Raw genomic sequence first — 19,755 nt, 5'->3', positions numbered from 1 at the left:
CGAGAGACAGAGAGGGAGAGAGAGAGAGAGTGAGAGAGAGAGAAAGGGAAAGTGAGAAAGCAAGCCACCAGGTCCAGGACTTGAACCATGGTTGGCCATGTGCGAATCCAGCACTCTTATCCACCACACCACCTGCTGGTCCCTATGATTAGTTTTAATAACTCCATATTCTTTCATTTGGTGCATGTTCAGTGGCTATATTTTAAATAATGAGGACCTGAAATACTTTTGACATTTGTAAAAGCTACTGAAGCTACTGACATTGGGGCACGTTTAAATTAATGGAAGTTGGCCACTAGCAGGGTTTGAGGGAAAAGGGAGTAGAAGAGTCAGGATTAGCCCAACATCTGGCTACACAGGAAATGCTCAGAAATATAAATGCCTGAATGTGTGAATGAATTCATAGGTTTTATGTCTGGAGACTTAATATTCATTTGGGATAGAGCAGGAATAATCATGTTTACCGTTATATAGATTATTTGTTGTCCTTTGTCCTTACCTTTCCTATCTACTTACATTGCAAACATCTCTGATAGTTTACGGTACTTTTCTGTCTGAGCTTTAAGAATATAATTATGAAAGATTACTTTTAAAGTTCAGATTCACAAAATATCTTTGAGGGAACACTGAAAGACCTTTATTTCTAGGAGTAATCTTAGAAGCTACTGAAAATTAGTCTTTTCTAGGAGTACTCTCACATAATTTTTAAAAACGATTTATTTACTTTTATTAATTTTTACTGTTTTTAATTTGCTGTAGGACACATGTGCTCACCAGAGAGAGAAAGAAAGAGAGAAAGTGAGAAAGCAAACCACTAGGCCCCGGACTCAAACTATGGTCAGCCACATGCGAGTCCAACACCTTAAACCCATACCACCTGCTGGCTCCACTGACAGTTTTATAAGTTTAAAGACAGACTTCAGAACAACTCTCTAGTCACAGCTGAAAAATTAAAGTTTATTTATTTATTCTGATGACTGTGTGAGAGAGAGACAGAGAGCATGTGTAGCACCCAGGACAGAGTTTTGTGTTATACCAGGCTCTGTAATGTCAGATTGTATCATATATAAAGTTATCTGAAGAATCTGGTAATGGGAACCAGCAGTTAGCGTAATGGCTATGTCGCTGGACTCCCACGTAGTCGACTGCGGTTCGCGTCCTGGACCCGGTGGCTTAAAACTCACGCCGGGCGCGTGTGCGTGCGTGCCCAAGATCCCGAGAGGAGAATGGAGGAGAAGGGATTGCGGCGTGACCATCCCCCCTGGGGGTTGATTTCTTGCTTTCTGTCTCTAATGTCTCTCTCTGTCTGTCTGGCGAATGCACGCGCCCTATAGTGAAAAAAATCTCTCCAAAAAAAAAGAATCTGGTAATAAAATATTCTTTACCTCTCCCCAAAAGGTAAGTATTTATTGAGCAGTTGGTACATTGCTTGAGAAATTTTATTTAATAGAGTTTTTTTTATATTAGGGCAATATAGCTTTAATATTTTGCCTTTTGGGGAAAAACACAATAGTTTGAAGGAATCTGTTTACTTGCTGGCAAAGATTATAACCAGTAATTAACCAAACAAAAGATATTTGTCTTTTCCAGAAGGGGAAAATCTGAATATGATCTTACAGCTGAAAATATCTTGAATTTATTGTGAAAAGACTGAGGTTTACATTTTCAAAATTTATGCTGGAAAAGGTTTAAGTATTTGAATGAATAGAAAGGAGAAAGTAAGTTCGTGGTTGGGTAGGGATGTGCTATAGACAGATTTGTTTTCACAAACATTAAATTTTGATTGTTGCTAATAAACATAAGAAAGATACATAAAAATTGTTTTGTAATCACTTAATGACAGTAGCGAGTCAGGCCAATTAGTTATTACTTTCAGGAAACATCTTATAGCAAGGATTAATTTCATCTTGTTATATTTAGCAGAAACATAGAAACAAGTTGTGTATGTTAAAGGGTTTTAGGGCCTAGAGAGTTTTACTATAGCTGTGAAATTTGACCTTTAACATTGTTGGCCATCATAACAATCAAGCACAATCTGTATGTGCCAAGGGAAGGCATCTGGCTGTGAACAGGAAATCTTTAGTTGAAATATTAAAAGCAGATCGAATTCCTTTTGTTTTGGACTTAAAACAATTTAGTTCTGTGCAGTTTTAAATATCAGACTTTTTAAAAAGTTTTAATATAGAAATCAACTTATATAAATTAAAATATTACGTATTCAGGCTTTACAAAAAAATCAGATTCATATTTATTCCAATAAATAGATAAATATTTAGTAAATGAGAATCATCTTTTGATTATCTTTATAGACACACCTTTATCTTAATTATTTTGGAGAGATTGGTTTGTTTGTTTGTTTTTTGCTATAGGGCATGTGCGCTTGCCAGAGAGACAGAGATAGAAAGTGAGAAATCACCCGCCAGGGATGATGGCCATGCTGCAGTCCCTTCTCCTCCAGTCTCCTCTTGGGATCTTGGGAACTTATGCACACGCACCTGGTGTGAGTTTAAGCCAACAGGTCCGGGACTCGAACCACAGTCGACTACATGGGAGTCCAGTGACATAGCCATTACGCTAACTGCTGGTCTCTTAATTATTTTGCAGAGAAAGAACAGTTGTTTCAATACTAAGATCTCTTATCAACATCTTGATTATAACATGCGCTATAATGCTTAGCATCTGTTATTGTGAATTTTGTTGAACTTCACTGGCGTTCCAGATTCCAGTTCAGTCTTTATTGCCACTACAAAATTTGGAAACTAGAAATTTTGAGGTCTCATAGATAGTTGTATGAAATTAAGTTCTTTGGAGGCATGAATATTAAAGTTTAGAAGAGAGCATAACATTGTACTTTACCTATGTCTTTGGTACATTATATATTTCGTTTATGAATGTTTTACTTTATTTTGTATTAATGGAAGGTGTTTGTGCAGTTAATTCCCGCAAATGGAAGCTGTTTTGAGGATTATTTATAAATGCTACTTATTCTTTACTAGGACTAATTAAACTTGTGGAAAACTAGCTTTTTTTCTTTATAACTCAGAAACTGAAGTTCTCCTTTTCTGTACCAATTTACTTCAAAATAGTAGCTTGCTGTTTTTTTTAATTAATGACGATCATATTTGTCATATTAGGTTGTTCTTTTGTTGCTAAGATTACATGGTTAGTAGTAAGTTTGTCATTTGGCCTTATATCATCCATGGCCATTGGTAAAAGAACTTACTTATTAAACCTTTGTTTCTTTCTCTTTTTTTTTGGAGAGGTTTTTGCTATAGGGCACATGCGCTTGCCAGAAAGACAGAGACAGAAAGCGAGAAATCACCCCCTGGGGGGTGGATGGACACACCGCAGTTCCTTTTCCTCCATTCTCCTCTCAGGATCTTGGGCACAAACGCACATGCGCCCGGCGTGAGTTTAAGCCACCGGGTCCAGGACTCAAACTGTGGTCGACTACATGGGAGTTCAGCAACATAGCCATTATGCTAACTGCTGGTCCCAAACCTTTGTTTATTTCAAAATTGATAATGTTAATATTACCTCATAGAGAAGTTTGGTGTGTGAAATAAAATATATTTCACAGGGCCAGGGAAGTATTTAAATTCATAACTATTAGTGCTTGTGCCCTTTAAAGAGTGTTATGTGCTCTTCCTTGCTTTTTCTAGATTTGTCATATTTGATTATTTAAGTTTTAGCTTTATGGTGGAATTTAGAGTAGAGGTATGATATGCTAGAGCTTGACATCTGCTAGGCTTCTACTACTAATAATGTTTTATGATTTAGATCAGTGGTTTCCAACTTCTTTGTGTTGTACATTCATTTTATCAGGTTTTATAAAATTATTCCTAATAATATCAGGTCATCGGAAAAGTCACGATGTATTTTTCTGTGTTTTTCTATGCAAAAATGAATCATGACTTTTCAGATGACCCAATTGTTTAGGAAAAATTTAGTGCATATGGCTCTTTAAAAAAGTACAGGTGGGGGTGGGCTAGCCCCGTGGTGCAGTGGTTAAGCACTGTGTATTGGGAGCCATATCCCACATAGCCAACTGTGATTTGAATCCCGGACCTGGTGGCTTGAAAACATACTGGATATGTGTGTATGTGCACATGGACCCAAAATCATCATGGAAGGTTTAGATGGAGGCACAGAGAGTGCAGTGTGGCTGTGGCCCACTGGGGAGAATGGTTCTTCCTTCCTCTTTCTCTCTTTTTCTCTCTTTCTGTCTCTCTCTGAGAAGAGTGCATGTATGTTAAAACCAAAAAAAAAGTAAGTTCAGGTGGGATGTGTCTTGAAATTATTTGTAGATATCTTTGAAAGAGTTAAGAATCATGATTGTGATACATGGCATTTGTAAAGCTGATGAGCCTATTTGGAACTTTGGAGACTTCGTGATTCCTTTATCAAATTGTCAAGGTTTAAAAAGGAGGCTTTTTACAGAAAGATCTTTGCTCTTTCTCTAAATGTGAATTTCAGATTTATCATAGTTCAAATATGGTTTTGGGACCTAATATTATTTGAATAATATTAAGTAGATTTTGGCAAGTTCAGTATATAGAAATCTGGATTTTAGGGGCTAGCAGGTGGCATGGTGGTTAAAGGTACTGGACCCCCACATGGCTGGCTGTAGGTCGAGTCCTGGAGCTAGTGACTTGCTTTCTCAATCTCTCTCTCTCTCTCTCTCTCTGGCCAGATGTGTGTGTGTGTCTGTGTGTATGTATAAATAAATAAATTTAAATAAATAATTCTTTTTTAAAAGTCCGGATTTTATAAATGAAAGAATGAAATTGTCACAATCTTAATCTTTAAGTCTGTATAGTTTTTTTTTTCTTTTGAGAGGTTTTTGCTGTAGGGTGCATGCACTCACCAAAAAGACAGAGAGAGAGAGAGAGACAGAAAGCGAGAAATCACCCCCAGGGGGGATGACCACGCCACAATCCCTTCTCCTCCATTCTCCCCTCGGGATCTTGGGCATGCACGCACATGCGCCCGGCGTGAGTTTAAGCCACCGGGTCCGAGACTCGAACCACAGTCGACTACATGGGAGTCTAGCGACATAGCCATTACACTAAATGCTGGTCCCAATTCTGTATAGTTTTTAATTACAATAATAGCTTTTGTTTTTAATAATGATATAGTTAGAAATCTATTTATAGTAGGTGTTTTCAGAGGGACATCTGTCTAGTCAAAATGTTATCCTTCAACTTTATTCTTTATTTTAACAATTGTTTTGGTTACTCTAGTTCTTTTACCTTTCAATATACAGTTTAAAGTCTGCTTGTCTAATATCTATGTCTACAAAAACTCTGCTGAGATTTTGATTGGAATTACTTTAAACAGAAAGATCATTGAGGAGGATTGCCATCTTAACTATGTTGAGTTTTCTAATCCATTAATGTGGTAGGTGGTTTTCCTTTCTTTCATCAGTGCTTCATAGTTTTCAGTGTACAGATCCTGTATGTGTTTTGTCAGATTTATATTTATTTATATATATTTGGTGGTTTGGAACTTTTATAAATGGTGTTATTTCAGTAACTTTTGTTGCCAAGTGTTTATTGTCAGTGTTTTGATATTCACTTGACTTTTGTATGTTGGATTTATACTCTATTACCTTAAGCTTATTTAATACTTCTAGAGTGCAGCCAGATCATTTCAATTTGCCAGAGGGCGTGTGCACTCCCTTGGGGTAGAGAAAGAGGGAAGGAGGAAGGGAGAGGGAAAGTAAAAAGCACTGCCTCTCCCCGATGAGGCATGGTAAGGCCATATTCTCTTCTCCCCCATCTCCCTCCTTTTTGGAGTTTGGGCACAGGCACGTTCCTAGCATGTTTCTCAAGCTGCTGGATCTAAGACGTGAATTGCATGGTTGGTTGACCAGGTAGGATTCAGCTGCCTCAACCACCATGCCACAAGCTGGCCTACCTAAATTATTTTTAAGACATTGTACACTAGGAATGGTTTTACAATTTCATTTTTACATTTTTTAAAGATGAATTCTTAAATTTTAAATCTCGAATGAGGTGCAGTTTTATTTTCTTGTATTAGTATACATACTTAAGAACTAGGTAAATGTTTATATAGTCTAATGAGGGAAGCAGGAACAACTACAGCAACAAAAGAAAGACTCTAATTTCAGAGTTTAGTTCCTCCCTCTTTTTTGTAGTTTAATAATGATAATACTGACTAATTTTATGAAAAACTTTATAACTACAAAATCATGATTTTTTTTTTTTTACATTTTCTTACCTTTTATTTGAAAATAATTTAAACTTATAGCAAATTCTAAGAATAATACAGGAACATTAAAATATTCTTTAACATTTACTTGGCTATTTGGGTTTTTGTTTTTGTTTTTGTTTTGTTTTTTTCTGTTTTCAGTTCTTTATTCTGACCTTTTCCAGAATATCATATAAACAGAATAACAGAGGAGATAGCCTTTTGAATCTGATTTTCTCACTTATTAGAAAGCACTTGAGATTTATCTATAAAGTAGTCCATTCTTTTGTTTTATTATTAAGCAGTGTTAACATCAGATGTATCAAAATCATGAATTTTAACTGAACAGTGTAATCAAGTTAGTTCATTATGTGTTTCTCAACTAGCATATTTTTTAGCTGTGAATAATTGTTCTGCTTTTCCCTTTTTTCCCCTCAGGTATTGGGAGAGTTGCTGCTACATCTTTAGGAAATTTAACTAACCATGGTTCTGAAGATTTACCCCTTCCTCCTGGCTGGTCTGTGGACTGGACCATGAGAGGGAGGAAATATTATATAGATCACAACACAAATACAACCCACTGGAGCCATCCTCTTGAGCGAGAAGGACTTCCTCCTGGATGGGAGCGAGTTGAGTCATCAGAATTTGGCACCTATTATGTAGATCACACAAATAAGAAGGCTCAATACAGACATCCCTGTGCTCCTAGGTAGAGTATCAACTTTATTTTCAGTGTTTTGTTTTGAGATTGTCTAATGTTAGGTTTTGAACACATATTTTCATCAAAGAGAAGGACATCTGAAATTTGAGATTTAAAAGCTTTCTTTTCCAACTTAATACATTTTTCTCTGGACTTCAGTAATGCATGACATAAGTAATTTTTTTTCCATGTTTTTTATCATAAGGTGCATGCACTCACCAGAGAGAAAGAGAGGGAGTGAGAGGAAAAGTGAGAAATCACCTCTGGGGGGATGGTCACCACCCCACAGTGTCTTCTTCCATTCTCTTCCTGGGATTTTGCACTCGCACACATATGCGCCTGGCTTGAATTTCAAGCTGTCAGGTCAGGGACTCCAACCATGGTTGGCCATGTGTAAATCTGTTGCCTTAGCTACCACTCCACCTTCTGGCCCCCAAATTTAGTTTTAATATTCTAGAATATTTTTTTATAGATTCCCAGAAATTGGCATAAATAAATAAAACATCAGTTTCTTCACATTTAAATTTCTATAAATGATAAAAAAAACTACCTCCTAATAAGTCAAAGTATAGTTTTGAGTTACAAATTTTGATGTTTTTACTCAATTTCAGACATGATTTTATGTTCTATTCTTACTGTTATGAGACAAGATAAAAGTTGGGACTGGACAAAACATCCTGGATCTGCTTAATAAATATAGCCAGTGATTCTCTGGGCTATTTTGATTGAAACCGGGCTTATCAGTAGATCTGGTTTGTTGCCAGACTTTTAGCTGTATGTGGTCTAATACCGTAGCCAGTTATCTGTAGTCCTTGAGCATTGACATGTGAGTGATACACGTTTTGAGGTATGTTGTAAGTTGGAGCTTCAAGAACTGAGCTATAAGATTAAAAATAGGTTTGACCCAGTTGTGGCTGTTTGCACTAGATGCTGCTGCTTGGCAGGCTGAAGCCACACAGGAGGCTCAGGTTAATTCTCAGTCCAAGTGCAGTGGCACATGCCTGTAATCCCAGCTACCGAGGAGGCTGAGGCAGGAAGATTATAAACTTGTGGCCCGTGGTGGCAGCATAGTCAGACCTCATCTAAAGGAGCTGAACATGGGGTTCATGCTCATGGTCTTTCTGGCTGGGAGGCTGAGGCAGGAGAACTGGGATACAGCTCAAACACCACACACACTGCAAAGAAAAAGACTAACAGTGCATAACATATCAGATGTTGTGCAGTATCATCATTATAATTCAGATTTTTAATTATAGTGGACATTTGTATTTTTTTGGAACCATTGTAATCCTCGTTACTGTGTTGCTTTAATTATTTTATACATTTGGGTTAATTAATTCAGACTCTGAAAAAAATCACTTTTTTCCAATGATTTTATTTAGTAGCACCCATTATTTATTGAACTATGGAGATTGTCCTCTTTTGAGAAGAACCAGATAACCAAATTTGAGGGTTTACTTTTCTCTTACTCATCATTAACTTTATTATAGAATTTTATAGTTTACAAAGCACTTTCATAATTACGTTGATTCTTTCAGTAATGCTGTAGAGGTTAAATAGGAGAAAATAAAATATTGTCCTTAAGCTCACCTGGGTAGTATTACTGGCTAATCAGTTGTTTATATTATGCCAATCATATACAAGACTATGGACAAAAACTAGCTTGTTTAATTCTGTCAACAACTCTATGTGGTGTGTATTACTATTCCACTTTTACACATAAGGAGTTTGATGCCTAGAGAAGTGAAGCAGTTTTGCCTATCTTTTATTTTTAAGAATTATTTTATTTTACTTATTCATTTATTTATTTTTTTATTTAACCAGAGAAAGACAGACAGACAGAAGGAAAGTGAGAAAGCAAGCCACTTTGTCCGGGACTCGAACCATGGTCAGCCATGTGGGAGTGTCCAGCGCCTTAACCACCATGCTACCTGCTGGCCCCAGCCTATCTTTGTACACTGCGTTAGTGCCAACTCAGGCTAAAACCCAGGCATATCTGACCTCCAAGCCTCAGGTCTTCCCCATCTCCCAACTGTGCTATCAAGGAATATTCTTCCTTTTGGACCTTCTTACAAAGAATAGTCGAAGATAAGATTCAGTGCCGTTTACACATTGGTCTTTAAATTGCTAATCACAGTATAATCCAGTCCTCATTTTAATGCCAGTTTAATAAGGGGCAGCTTTTTCTGATATGCACGTATATCTTTCTGTTTGGAGGCAGACTCCTCCTGGTGTCATCTCTGATATATCCCAGTATTACGTCTTTAAGCTCCTAGTGGCTTACTGCTTTCATCAGCACATCCCCAATTAACTCACTCTTCTCCCTCCCTGCAGCATACACAGTTTGTTAGAATTAACATGAACTTATATCAGATCTTAAGTCTCTATGATTTAAAATGGTTCTATTCAACCAAGACTCCCATCTGTTCTCTTAAGGTATAAAAAATAGATAAAGATAACATTTAATGTGGATATTTCAAGTCCATCCTTGTTGGACTTTGTATCTTGGCCCCTCCCCCCCTTTTGAGTTTATAGGAGGAAGAAAACATCTGTTCTCATTTTGAGGGAAACCATCAACCTTTCCAATATGAATTTACAGCTAATTACTATACAGTTATTATGAAAACGTATGATTCTAGTTTTAAGCCTCTTTGTAGACATTACAACTTAGCTCGAACTTTTTTATAATCTTCTATGAAAAGAATAAATACCAGCTAAAATAAATCTCTTAAAAATATGTAAAGTTTGGGACCAGCAGTTAGTGTAATGGCTATGTTGCTGAACTCCCATGTAGTCGACCGCAGTTCGAATCCCGGACCCGGTGGCTTGAACTCACGCCAGGCGCACGTGCACATGTGTGTGCATGCGCGCCCAAGATCCCGAGAGGAGAATGGAGGAGAAGGGATTGCAGTGTGGCCATCCCCCCCAGGGGGGTGATTTCTCACTTTCTATGTCTCTGTCTCTGTCTTTCTGGTGAGCGCACGTGCCCTATAGCAAAAACTTCTCAAAAAAAAAAAAATATATATATATATAGTAAAGTATGAGACCATATAATGGTTATATTGCTGGACTCCCACGTAGTTGACCATGGTTTGAGTCCTGGACCTGGCGGCTGAAAACTCACATTGAGCATGTGTGCATGCATGCCCAAAATCCTGAGAGGAGAATGGAGGAGAGAAGGGATTGTGCTGTGGCCATCCTCTCTGGGGGGTGATTTCTTTGTTTTTCTGTCTCTAGTGAGCATACACACCCTATAGCAAAAATATTTCTTTAAAAAAATGGTTAGGGTGGCACACAGGTAGCATCACTGCTTGGGATGCTAGAAGCTACAGGAGAGGCACAGACTGAGTCCCCAGGGCAAGCTGAACACGCAGACTGTGTGCTCTCATGGTCCTGGCTAATTGGGAGGCGGGGGCAGAAAGATCACTGCACAGAGATGCTGTCAGGGATGCCTGTCTCTGCCTCTCTTGCTCTTCCTCTTTTCTCCCCGGCTTTCTCAAAGGAGAACCCCCACACACAAAGATTTACCTTGGGTTTATATCCATCACATGCAGGCGTACCAATTCCCAAGAGAAAGCGTTTTATTTCTCAATAGTAGAGTAAAGAAAACTAGACTTTTATTATAGGAAGTTATCTTTTAGGTGATGAAAGGAGGTCAGTGTTGGCAGGAAGCATGTTGAAAGATGCTTAAATATTTGTTCTTTCTAATTTCTTTTTAGATTTAGGACCTTTATCCTAATGAATACCAATTCTTCTTCTTAGTGTGCCTCGTTATGACCAACCACCTCCTGTCACATACCAGCCACAGCAAACGGAAAGAAATCAGTCCCTTCTGGTACCTGCAAATCCATATCATACTGCAGAAATTCCCGACTGGCTTCAGGTTTATGCTCGAGCCCCTGTGAAGTAAGTGAACCTAACAGTACAAATTTTGTTTGAGGGGAAAGTAGAGAGTGAGTGGAGTTTCTGGGCTGCTTAACCCAAGTAGCACTATGTTTTTCTCTTAATAATATGGGCTTCTAAGTAATATTTTGCTAGAAGAAATGATATCACAGCTTAGAGTTCAGAAATCATTTATGAGAATTATTCTGCAAACATTTATTGAATTTTCCCTTCTCTGTGTGCAGACCTCTGTTATTAAGAATACAGTAGGAAGCCTACATTCTATGAGGCCAGCATTTGGGGTAGTAGTTAAGGTGCTGGATTCCTCCATGGCTGACCACAGTTTGAGTCCTGGACCCAGTGTCTTGAAAATCACACCAGGAACTTGCGTGTGCATCCCCAAAATCCTTTTTTAAAAAAAAGCAGTAGCTTACATTCTCATAGGGGAAAATTAACTTGTAAATACATGAAACAGTATTTGTAGTAGGTAAGTCCTAGATTCCTAGGTGAAACAAATTAGGACGCAAGGGTATTGAGGGTATGTTGAAGAAGTATACTTGTATAGCATAGTGGCTGTGAGTTCTAGGGTGAAAAATAAGAGTTCACTCACACTTTTTAATTTTAACCGTGGGCTGGGTATTTAACTTAGTTTGTCTTCTGCAAATTGGGGATAATAATAATACCTCTTCATAAGAATATTAAGAATTCAATGGGAAATTGAAATTAAAGAAGGGAAACTGAGTGTGATTTCTGGCTGTGTCACCTACTTCCTGAAGGGCATTGGACAAGTTACAGAACTTTTATCCAGGTATTTTTCCTCTACTAAAACACAGGAATGATAATCTACTTTACTCCACGTGGTGTAGCTTTTAGAAAGCATGTGGTACAGTGACTGCCTTGCATAAGCCCTTGTGATGGTTTCTTACTGTGAATGGAGCAAGAAAAGCTGTGCTCAAGAGGAAAACTGCGTGGTCTGTGTTTTTAAAGATGGCTATGAGTTTGCCAAGGTCGTTGAGGGTAATTATAGGAACCTGTTGTGAGGTAGGGTACACACTGTTCTTAAAATTTAGTTATGAATAAATTAAATTTTTGCTTCAAAGGGCTTCATTCTTCAGGAAGAACAGAAGTACATATTCAAATTATATTAAGAGCACACAACTATTAAGTGGTAGCTTATGAACCTTGATTTCAAAAGACCATGCTCTTAACTTTTGTCAGTGCTACTTTCCTATTTAATAATCATCATTTACTGAGCAGTATTTAAATTATTGGTACATTGCTAAACATTTTACACATAATTGCATATATTTATAACAAATATATATATATATATATAAATATTCAGTTAATGTTTTTTATAGCCTTTTTATATGCCTTCTGTAATTTCAGAAACCAAAACAGCCGAAAGAAGAGATTTAGAGAGTTTAAGGTGATTAAATACTGAATTTGGAATAAACTAAGTCTTAGCTATTGAAATATGAATATAACATCTTTTTTTTTTTTTTTTTTGAGAGTTTTTTTGCTATAGGGCATGTGTGCTCACCAGAAAGACAGAGAGAGACAGAGAGACAGAAAGCAAGAAATCACCCCCAAAGCGGACAGCCATGCCGCAATCCATTCTCCTCTCGGGGTCTTATTCACACACGCACACGCGCCTGGTGTGAGTTTAAATCACCAAGTCTGGGACTTGAACTGCGGTCGACTACATGGGAGGTCCAGTAACATAGCCATTACACCAACTGCTGGTCCTGAATATAAAATCTTACATATATACTTTTTCGAAATAGTAGCATTTTGTTACTTTAAGGGATAATCATTTAAAATAAAATTTTCAGGATATTAAGCCAAGACTGATCTAAGTTATATATATTATTACAAAAATACATAATGTGTATTCTATGAAATTTCCATTCCTCTACATGTGTGTGCATACGCCTTCAGCCTAGAGATTTTAAAATTATTTCTTGTCTTGCTTAGAACTTGATACTACTTGATACTACTTGGCAATCTATTGTATATAGCCTGTGGTTTATATGCTGCTTTTAAATTACATGTGTGTATAGATTTATATCCTTAAGTCTGGAAGTGTGTATGTACAACTCTTAACCTTAGTTATTTTGAGGGCTGATAAGATTAAGGAGAGGGTTATTTTTACTTTATAGTCGTCGTTAAAAACAAGTAACAGTAAGCTTTTATTTGAGAGAGGGGAGAATAGTACCTAAATGGGACTTCTGATTTCTTATGAAAAGAAACAGGTGCCCAAAGATTAAAGTCACTTTCAACTCTGGTTCTGTGAGTTAACTGTAAAACTTAACAAAACTAACAAAAAGTTTGGAAATCTTCCAGAATGGAACATACCAGAAAAAAAAAAAATAGTAAGTACTTCTTCACTGCTTAAAAACTTAAACAAGGGGTCAGCAGGTGGCATGGTGCTTAAGGCATTAGATCCCACACGGCTGACTCCAGGTTCAAGTCCTGGACTTGGTCACTTGAAAAACACACTGGGCACATGTTCCTGCATACCCAAAATTCTGAGAGGAGAGTACCAGAGAAAGTGTTTCTGCATGGCCATACCCCCTTAGGGGCTATTTCTCACACTCCATCTCTCTCTGTTTCTTTCTAGCAAGTACAGGTGTCCTATGGCAAAAATCTAAAAAAACAAACAAGAACTTAAAACAAGAGCTCTGAAAAGCTGTTTCTCTCTAATTGATTCGATTTTTTGTCTCTAGAGAGGATGGAAATGGTTAATATTATCTAACCAACAAAGGGTGAGCAGTTATCTGCAAATTAGATAAGAAAGAATCAGTTACTTACCTCAGTAAAAAGTTTTTGCCCTAAAATTAACTTGTTTCTTCCAAACAATTGCGAGTCTTCTAACTTCCTGAAATTCTATAATTCTGCCTCTAGCAGTAACTTACCAACACACTTATAAATATTAATAGAAGCAGATTATGTTCTAAATTTTGATTTAAGTTTTGTAAAGTTATGTTTCTAAGTCAGTTTGCTTACAAAAGTAAGTAATGCATGTTATTACTATAAATTGAAGCATAGGATAAACTTAACAAAATTTATCTTTAACAAGAAAAATATTTCTTTTCTTTCTTTTTTTTTGGAGAGGTTTTCGCTATAGGGCGCATGCACTCGCCAGACAGACAGAGACAGACAGACAGAAAGCGAGAAATCACCCCCCAGGGGGGATGGTCATGCCACAATCCCTTCTCCTCCATTCTCCTCTTGGGATCTTGGGCACGCATGCACACGCGCCCGGCGTGAGTTTTAAGCCACTGGGTCCGGGACGCGAACCGCAGTCAACTACGTGGGAGCTCAGCAACATAGCCATTACGCTAACTGCTGGTCCCTCAAAAACATATTTTTAAAACATACTAGATGTATAATTCTTTTGGAATAAAATGGTAAATGAATTACCAAGCAAAGAACCATTGGGTAGGAAATACCACAAGTAATAATTAAAGATCAAGATAAATTCATGGAATTTGTAGTCAAAGCTTATTATGTCTGCTGTGCAATATGATTTGAAAGGTACCGTTTCGGTATTATATAGGTACATGCTTTGCCCCCTAGTTCAAGTTCTTTTGTCTAGTCTTAACATTCAAAACCACTACTCTAAACCATTTTGGTCCACAGTTCTCGCCTTTCTGAACTTCTAATGACTACTCTTACAAGAGATAGCCTCTTTAGTTTTGAGTGTTTTCATCTTTAAAATGAGAAAATTGAAGTAGAGTGCTGTCTTTCGGTCTCTTCAGCCCAAAATGAAGTTATATACTAGTTGGTTGCACATTTCCATCTCTCAGCATGTGACCCACTTACCTTTGTAAGTGTAGGTATATAAATCTTATATGAATCCTGTGCTGCATTGTGGACTCCTGCACCATCTACTTAGGCTCTCATTTTGAAAAGAGTTTATTCTTGCTTTTAAAGTTCTTTTCTATTTATTTCAACCTTGGAAATACTCAGTTCACGAATGAGGATGGTTCCTCTTCACTCCTCCTCCTACTTGGTACCTTGTTTGCTATAATGAACCACATTCCTCAAAAAGATCTGTCAGTACGAATGACACAAATGACTTTGCCCATTTTTGTGCATTATCGTTTGCAAGTACATTGTAGTTCCTAACAGTTAACTTTGGAATAGCATAGAATGCATTCTTCAGAAATTATAGAACTGTAGTTTGAAATTTGTGTTCATAATTGTCTAATATTAACAATAGAATAACATACTTAAAAGAAATGGGTATTTAACTTAAATTGAAATGAAATAATAGCAGTTTCTTCCTTTCTGTAAAATGTAATGTATTTAAATTGCAGTTAATCTGTTCTTTTTACTTAAAGCTTACGATTTGTTCCGTTATATAAAGTAGCTATTAAAAATTTTTTTGGAGAGGTTTTTTGCTACAGGGCATGTGTGTTCGTCAAAAAGACAGAGACAGACAGACAGAAAGCAAGAAATCACCCCCTGGGGGTATGGCCATGCCACAATCCCTTCTCCTCCATTCTCCTCAGGATCTTGGGCACGCATGCACACTTGCCCCGCGTGAGTTTAAGCCACCAGGTCCGGGATTCGAACCGCGGTCAACTAAATGGGAGTTCATTACGCTAACTGCTGGTCCCTAAAATAGTTTATTGCTATAAATATATGATATCTGTTCATGCATCATGAACACATGTACAATTATGTTTTAAACCAGATATGACCACATTCTGAAGTGGGAACTCTTCCAGCTGGCTGACCTGGATACATACCAGGGAATGTTAAAGTTGCTCTTTATGAAAGAATTGGAACAGATTGTTAAAATGTATGAAGCCTACAGACAGGCTCTTCTTACAGAGTTGGAAAACCGCAAGCAGAGACAGCAATGGTATGCCCAGCAACATGGCAAGAATTTTTAAGTTAATTTTTTTTTAAAATAAAATTTAAGTTTTGTAAAAGCTTTAAATATTTTCACAGATGAAAAACTGCAAATAAATACTTTGGTTAATAAAGGCAGCTTACTCTTTAGGAATTATAAAATTCTAATTTTACATATACTTTATTGTTAGAAATTTTATTTTATCGAACAACAAAAAAATGAGTGTATCATTTTAAAAGCCAATATGGCAGACACTTTCAAATGTATATTAGGAAACTGCTTTGGATATTGTTAAATAAAGATGCAGCAAAAAGTTTCATTATAACCAGATATTAAGTGAGAAATGGTCACGTGGTAACGTCATACAACAGTAGTACTTTTCTTTAAAAAAGAAAAAGCAAGAGAGGATCTATGCAGTATTTTTTAAAATATGTTTACTGCTTTAGTGTGAAATATTGTCTAGAGTAGAATGGTTTACGTATTACCATGTATAGTTCCAAATATAAAATAGGATTTGGAACCTTTACTGTAATAAATAACTATATATGATGTGTATGGTTGGTGTTTCCACCACCCCACCCCCCAAATGTAAGGAACCCTTTTTAAAGCATGTTGAGAAGGTAGTTTTGGTGTGAAAGGGGGAAGGGCCTTTACATCTTTCAGGAATGAATTTAAGCATAAGGCCTTCGCCCGTGTGGGGACGTGTGCAGCACTCTCCATTGCTTGCATTACTCCATCACTTCGTGCCGGGCTCTCCCTGTGTTGGCACAGCTCCGACGAGACAGGGAGGGCTCGCAGGAGCATCGCACACTCACTGCCTTCTGACAGACTGGGTTATGCAGCCAGACATGACAATCAGGGACTCTGTAAGGAAATGTAGTCATGAAATCAATTTTATATTTCTTTTTTTAATCTTCTAAATGTTTGTCACAGAACTTTAAAACTGCGTTATTTCCTTTCCAGTATTTTTCCTCTTTTGGTTTCATAGTTGTTAAGATATTGTTTGTAATTATCATAGCACATTTGATTGCAGGCACATTTATGATACTTCTGACCTGTAATTTCTAGAATTCTGTGAATTTCAACATTAATTGAAATAGCTCTTTCTTTATATTCCATGTGTTGTAAATATGTAAATACTTTTTAGTTTACACAGTCTTTTAAAATACAAAGCACTCCCAATTAGCAGTGAATTTGGAATATTGATAAGAATTTGAATATTGATAAAATGTTGAAAATGTTAAGTGTTTGATTTTATATAACAAGCTCATTAAATATATTTTTGTGGAAACTAAATGTGTGGTGTTAGTATCTGTGTTTTAGATTTAGTGCTATAAATATTTTTCTGTTCAAAAGGCCCATAGACAAAGGATACAGTATAATCACAGTAGAATTTTAACACTGGAAAAACGTAACTTGCTGAATTGGTGATTAGACTTTTCTCAGATAAAAGTTTATGTATCTTATGAACCCACACACTTTTCCATCGTAGTTGGTTTTTCCTATTACTCCTTACTTTATGTTGCCATTCAATTTCATTAAGGCATAGCCATTTCTCAAAATGTACTGTTTGGGCTTCCCAGATAAGACATACATTTTTTATTACCACACTTCTTTTTTTTTTTTCCCCCTTTAAGAGGTCTGCTCTGAAAAACTACACTAGAGATTTTAGTCATTAGAGATACAGTATAAAATCACTGGTTTAAAAGAAGGGGTATACAGAGGCAGAGCATTGACAGGACAGGGCGGTGTGGTGCTATCTGTTGAAGATATTTTGATCAACTGGACTGGGGAGAAATGTTCACATATTGAAATGTTCACTTTGTAAGCTAAACAATGTGATTTAATGTATATTAAAAAAATAATAAATTTTAAAAAAGAAGTGGAAGGTACATAAAGGTATCAGCATAACAGGGTGTGCTTTTAATACAGAAACTTACATGTGCAATGTCAGCATTAAAGAACTGCATTTTTAATTTTTGAAGAGAGAGAGAAACCTGCCAAACATTTTCAAATTCAGTAAGCATTTGTTTTTAATCTTAGGAACCAGAGTAAACTTTAATTAATAATAGTTGACTTGTTAAAAGAATAAACCTATGAAGGATACATTTCTTTGTGTACCAAATGAAAAAATATACAATGCAGTGAAACTCAAATACATATAGAGAGATCTTTTGTGCATTTTTGATCAAGAGGTTTATATTCTATATTATTAAATCATAGTATAAAAGAAGCAATATATATTTTTTGGTAAAGCAACTGAAAAGCTCTTACATGTGTTTAAAATAAGTGATGGTATTTGTAATATGATACATATTAAATCGAGCCTGCTGAGTCATGATGCTGTGCTTTAATAATTTGCTATGCAAAGTAATTTAAATTTTTTTCTGTAGAAATTAAATGAGCGTATCCAAACATGGAATGATATCACTAAATGGTTTAATCATAACCCAATAGTAGAATTTGGCAAATTCAAGCAGAACACATGTACTGTCATCATAAATAGACACACACTTTGTAACAGCATATTTGAAAATGAAATCAAGGAACTGTACATGTTAACAAAAGATATAACCATGCATACATACATCTGCTTATTAAACACTGAAGTAAAAGAACACAGCCATTTTGCAGTATTCAGAGGTGTTTGGTATTTTACTGTTTTGATGGAAGCTCTTTGAATGTTTGCATGAGGACATAAAACTGAATATTTAACTGACAATTTGTCATGCACCTGTATTTTAAAAATTGGGTTAAATTTTCTTCTTTTCTGATTGTTCAGTAGATTCTGACTTTGGTACAGGAAACGCTTGATGATACAGATGTCTGTGGGTTGCTGCTGCACTGTAGAGCTTATATAAAGCCTAGAATATAAGAATCAAGATTATAAAACATTTTATTAAATACAGAGATGTAAAATTGTTCCTTTTTAGTTGATAGACTAAAAAATTTAGCATGCTGAATTTGGAATCTTTGTAGCATTACTCTATATCAAATATACATTAATACCTAGTATCTTAAAACTCACAATTGTTTCCAGCTCTCCTGTATGTGTGTGTGTTAACACTTTTGTGGATGGATCTTTGTGGAGCTTTAGTCTCAGATCGTTTCCTTTTACCTTGCATACCTCTTGAAGCAGTTTTCCAAACTTTAGGCTGCAGGGTTTTGTTGAGAACTCATATTGCAAATTATTATCAGTTTCAGATAAATTATGTGACTGCCAGTAACTATTATATGTTGCTAGTTCTCTTGCACTCTGGGCTTCCACTATATTTTCTGGAATGGGCCCAATTTTCTTCTCCATCATTTTCTGATATGGTCATGCAGCTAAGCATATATGATATCCCTCTCCCACCACATTGGGAACCCTCATTTTACACACCCTTGGCTTGTTTTTGTTACTTCCATTCATATCTTACATAAAACCTCATTCAGGGAACCAGTGGGTGACATGATGGTTAAGGCATTAGACTCCCACATGGCCAACCAAGGTTCAAATCCCAGACTTGGCAGCTTGCTTTCTCATTTTCCCTCTCTGTCTCTGTCTTTCTCTGGTCAGCACACGTGCCCTATTGCAAATTAAATAATAGTAATAATAATTCTTTAAAAAAGGAAAAATCTTATTCAGAAATACTTTCTCAGAAAATCTTTTCCCTCTGATTGTTCTTTGTGTCCGTTTGACTGTTTGAATCAGGACTTTTTGCATAGTGTATACTGCTTCATATGTATCCATAAATATCTTTGTTTTCCCCCCTCAGCTAGTGTATAAGATTCATCCCCTCTGAATCACAGACTGGTTTTGACTGACTTTTATGACTTAGTTCTGGAGTCTAGAGTCTGCATATTTTTAAATTTAGGTAAGAGCTTGCTATCCTTCAAACAATAATGATTTCCTAGGAAATTGCATTAAACTTCTATCATTTCTGAGTCTGTGTATCTTTTCCTTTTGATCTTAGGGCATTAAATCTGAATGGTACCACCTTTAGTTCTATGAATACATATTGGTGCAACATTGTATCTTAGTTACATACTTGTTCCGATATATTTACTTTTTTATGTTTTAATGAGAGGGAAAGAGAAAGGTTTTTTTTTT

General features: G+C 36.4%; 2 protein-coding genes across 11 annotated transcripts in view; one reads left to right on the top strand and one right to left on the bottom strand.

Moving 5' to 3' along the window:
- Positions 1-19,755, top strand: part of SAV1 (salvador family WW domain containing protein 1) — a 35,716-nt gene that overhangs the window by 6,845 nt on the left and 9,116 nt on the right. For 2 of the 3 annotated variants that reach the window (XM_027776621.1, XM_006160518.2), the window contains exons 3-4: positions 6,652-6,922; positions 10,676-10,819. In XM_027776621.1, the coding sequence (XP_027632422.1) occupies positions 6,652-6,922; positions 10,676-10,819 (415 nt within the window). Of the gene's footprint in view, positions 1-6,651; positions 6,923-10,675; positions 10,820-15,500; positions 15,982-19,755 lie in introns of those variants that run through there. The other variant, XM_006160517.3, reaches the window with a different exon arrangement.
- The window catches only part of ATL1 (atlastin GTPase 1), an 86,878-nt gene continuing 84,607 nt past the window's right edge, over positions 17,485-19,755 (bottom strand). For 7 of the 8 annotated variants that reach the window (XM_006160521.2, XM_006160522.3, XM_014592425.2 and 4 more), the window contains one exon: positions 17,486-18,526. In XM_006160521.2, coding sequence (XP_006160583.1) covers positions 18,416-18,526 — 111 coding nt within the window. In that variant the 3' untranslated portion in view covers positions 17,486-18,415. Of the gene's footprint in view, positions 18,527-19,755 lie in introns of all 8 variants that reach the window. The other variant, XM_006160520.2, reaches the window with a different exon arrangement.

The sequence above is a fragment of the Tupaia chinensis genome, unplaced genomic scaffold, assembly GCF_000334495.1.
Source record: "Tupaia chinensis unplaced genomic scaffold, TupChi_1.0 Scaffold000688_1, whole genome shotgun sequence".
In the NCBI taxonomy this organism is placed as follows: domain Eukaryota; kingdom Metazoa; phylum Chordata; class Mammalia; order Scandentia; family Tupaiidae; genus Tupaia; species Tupaia belangeri.
Note: the sequence above shows the minus strand (reverse complement) of the source record. Positions and strands in the feature narration are given on the sequence as shown.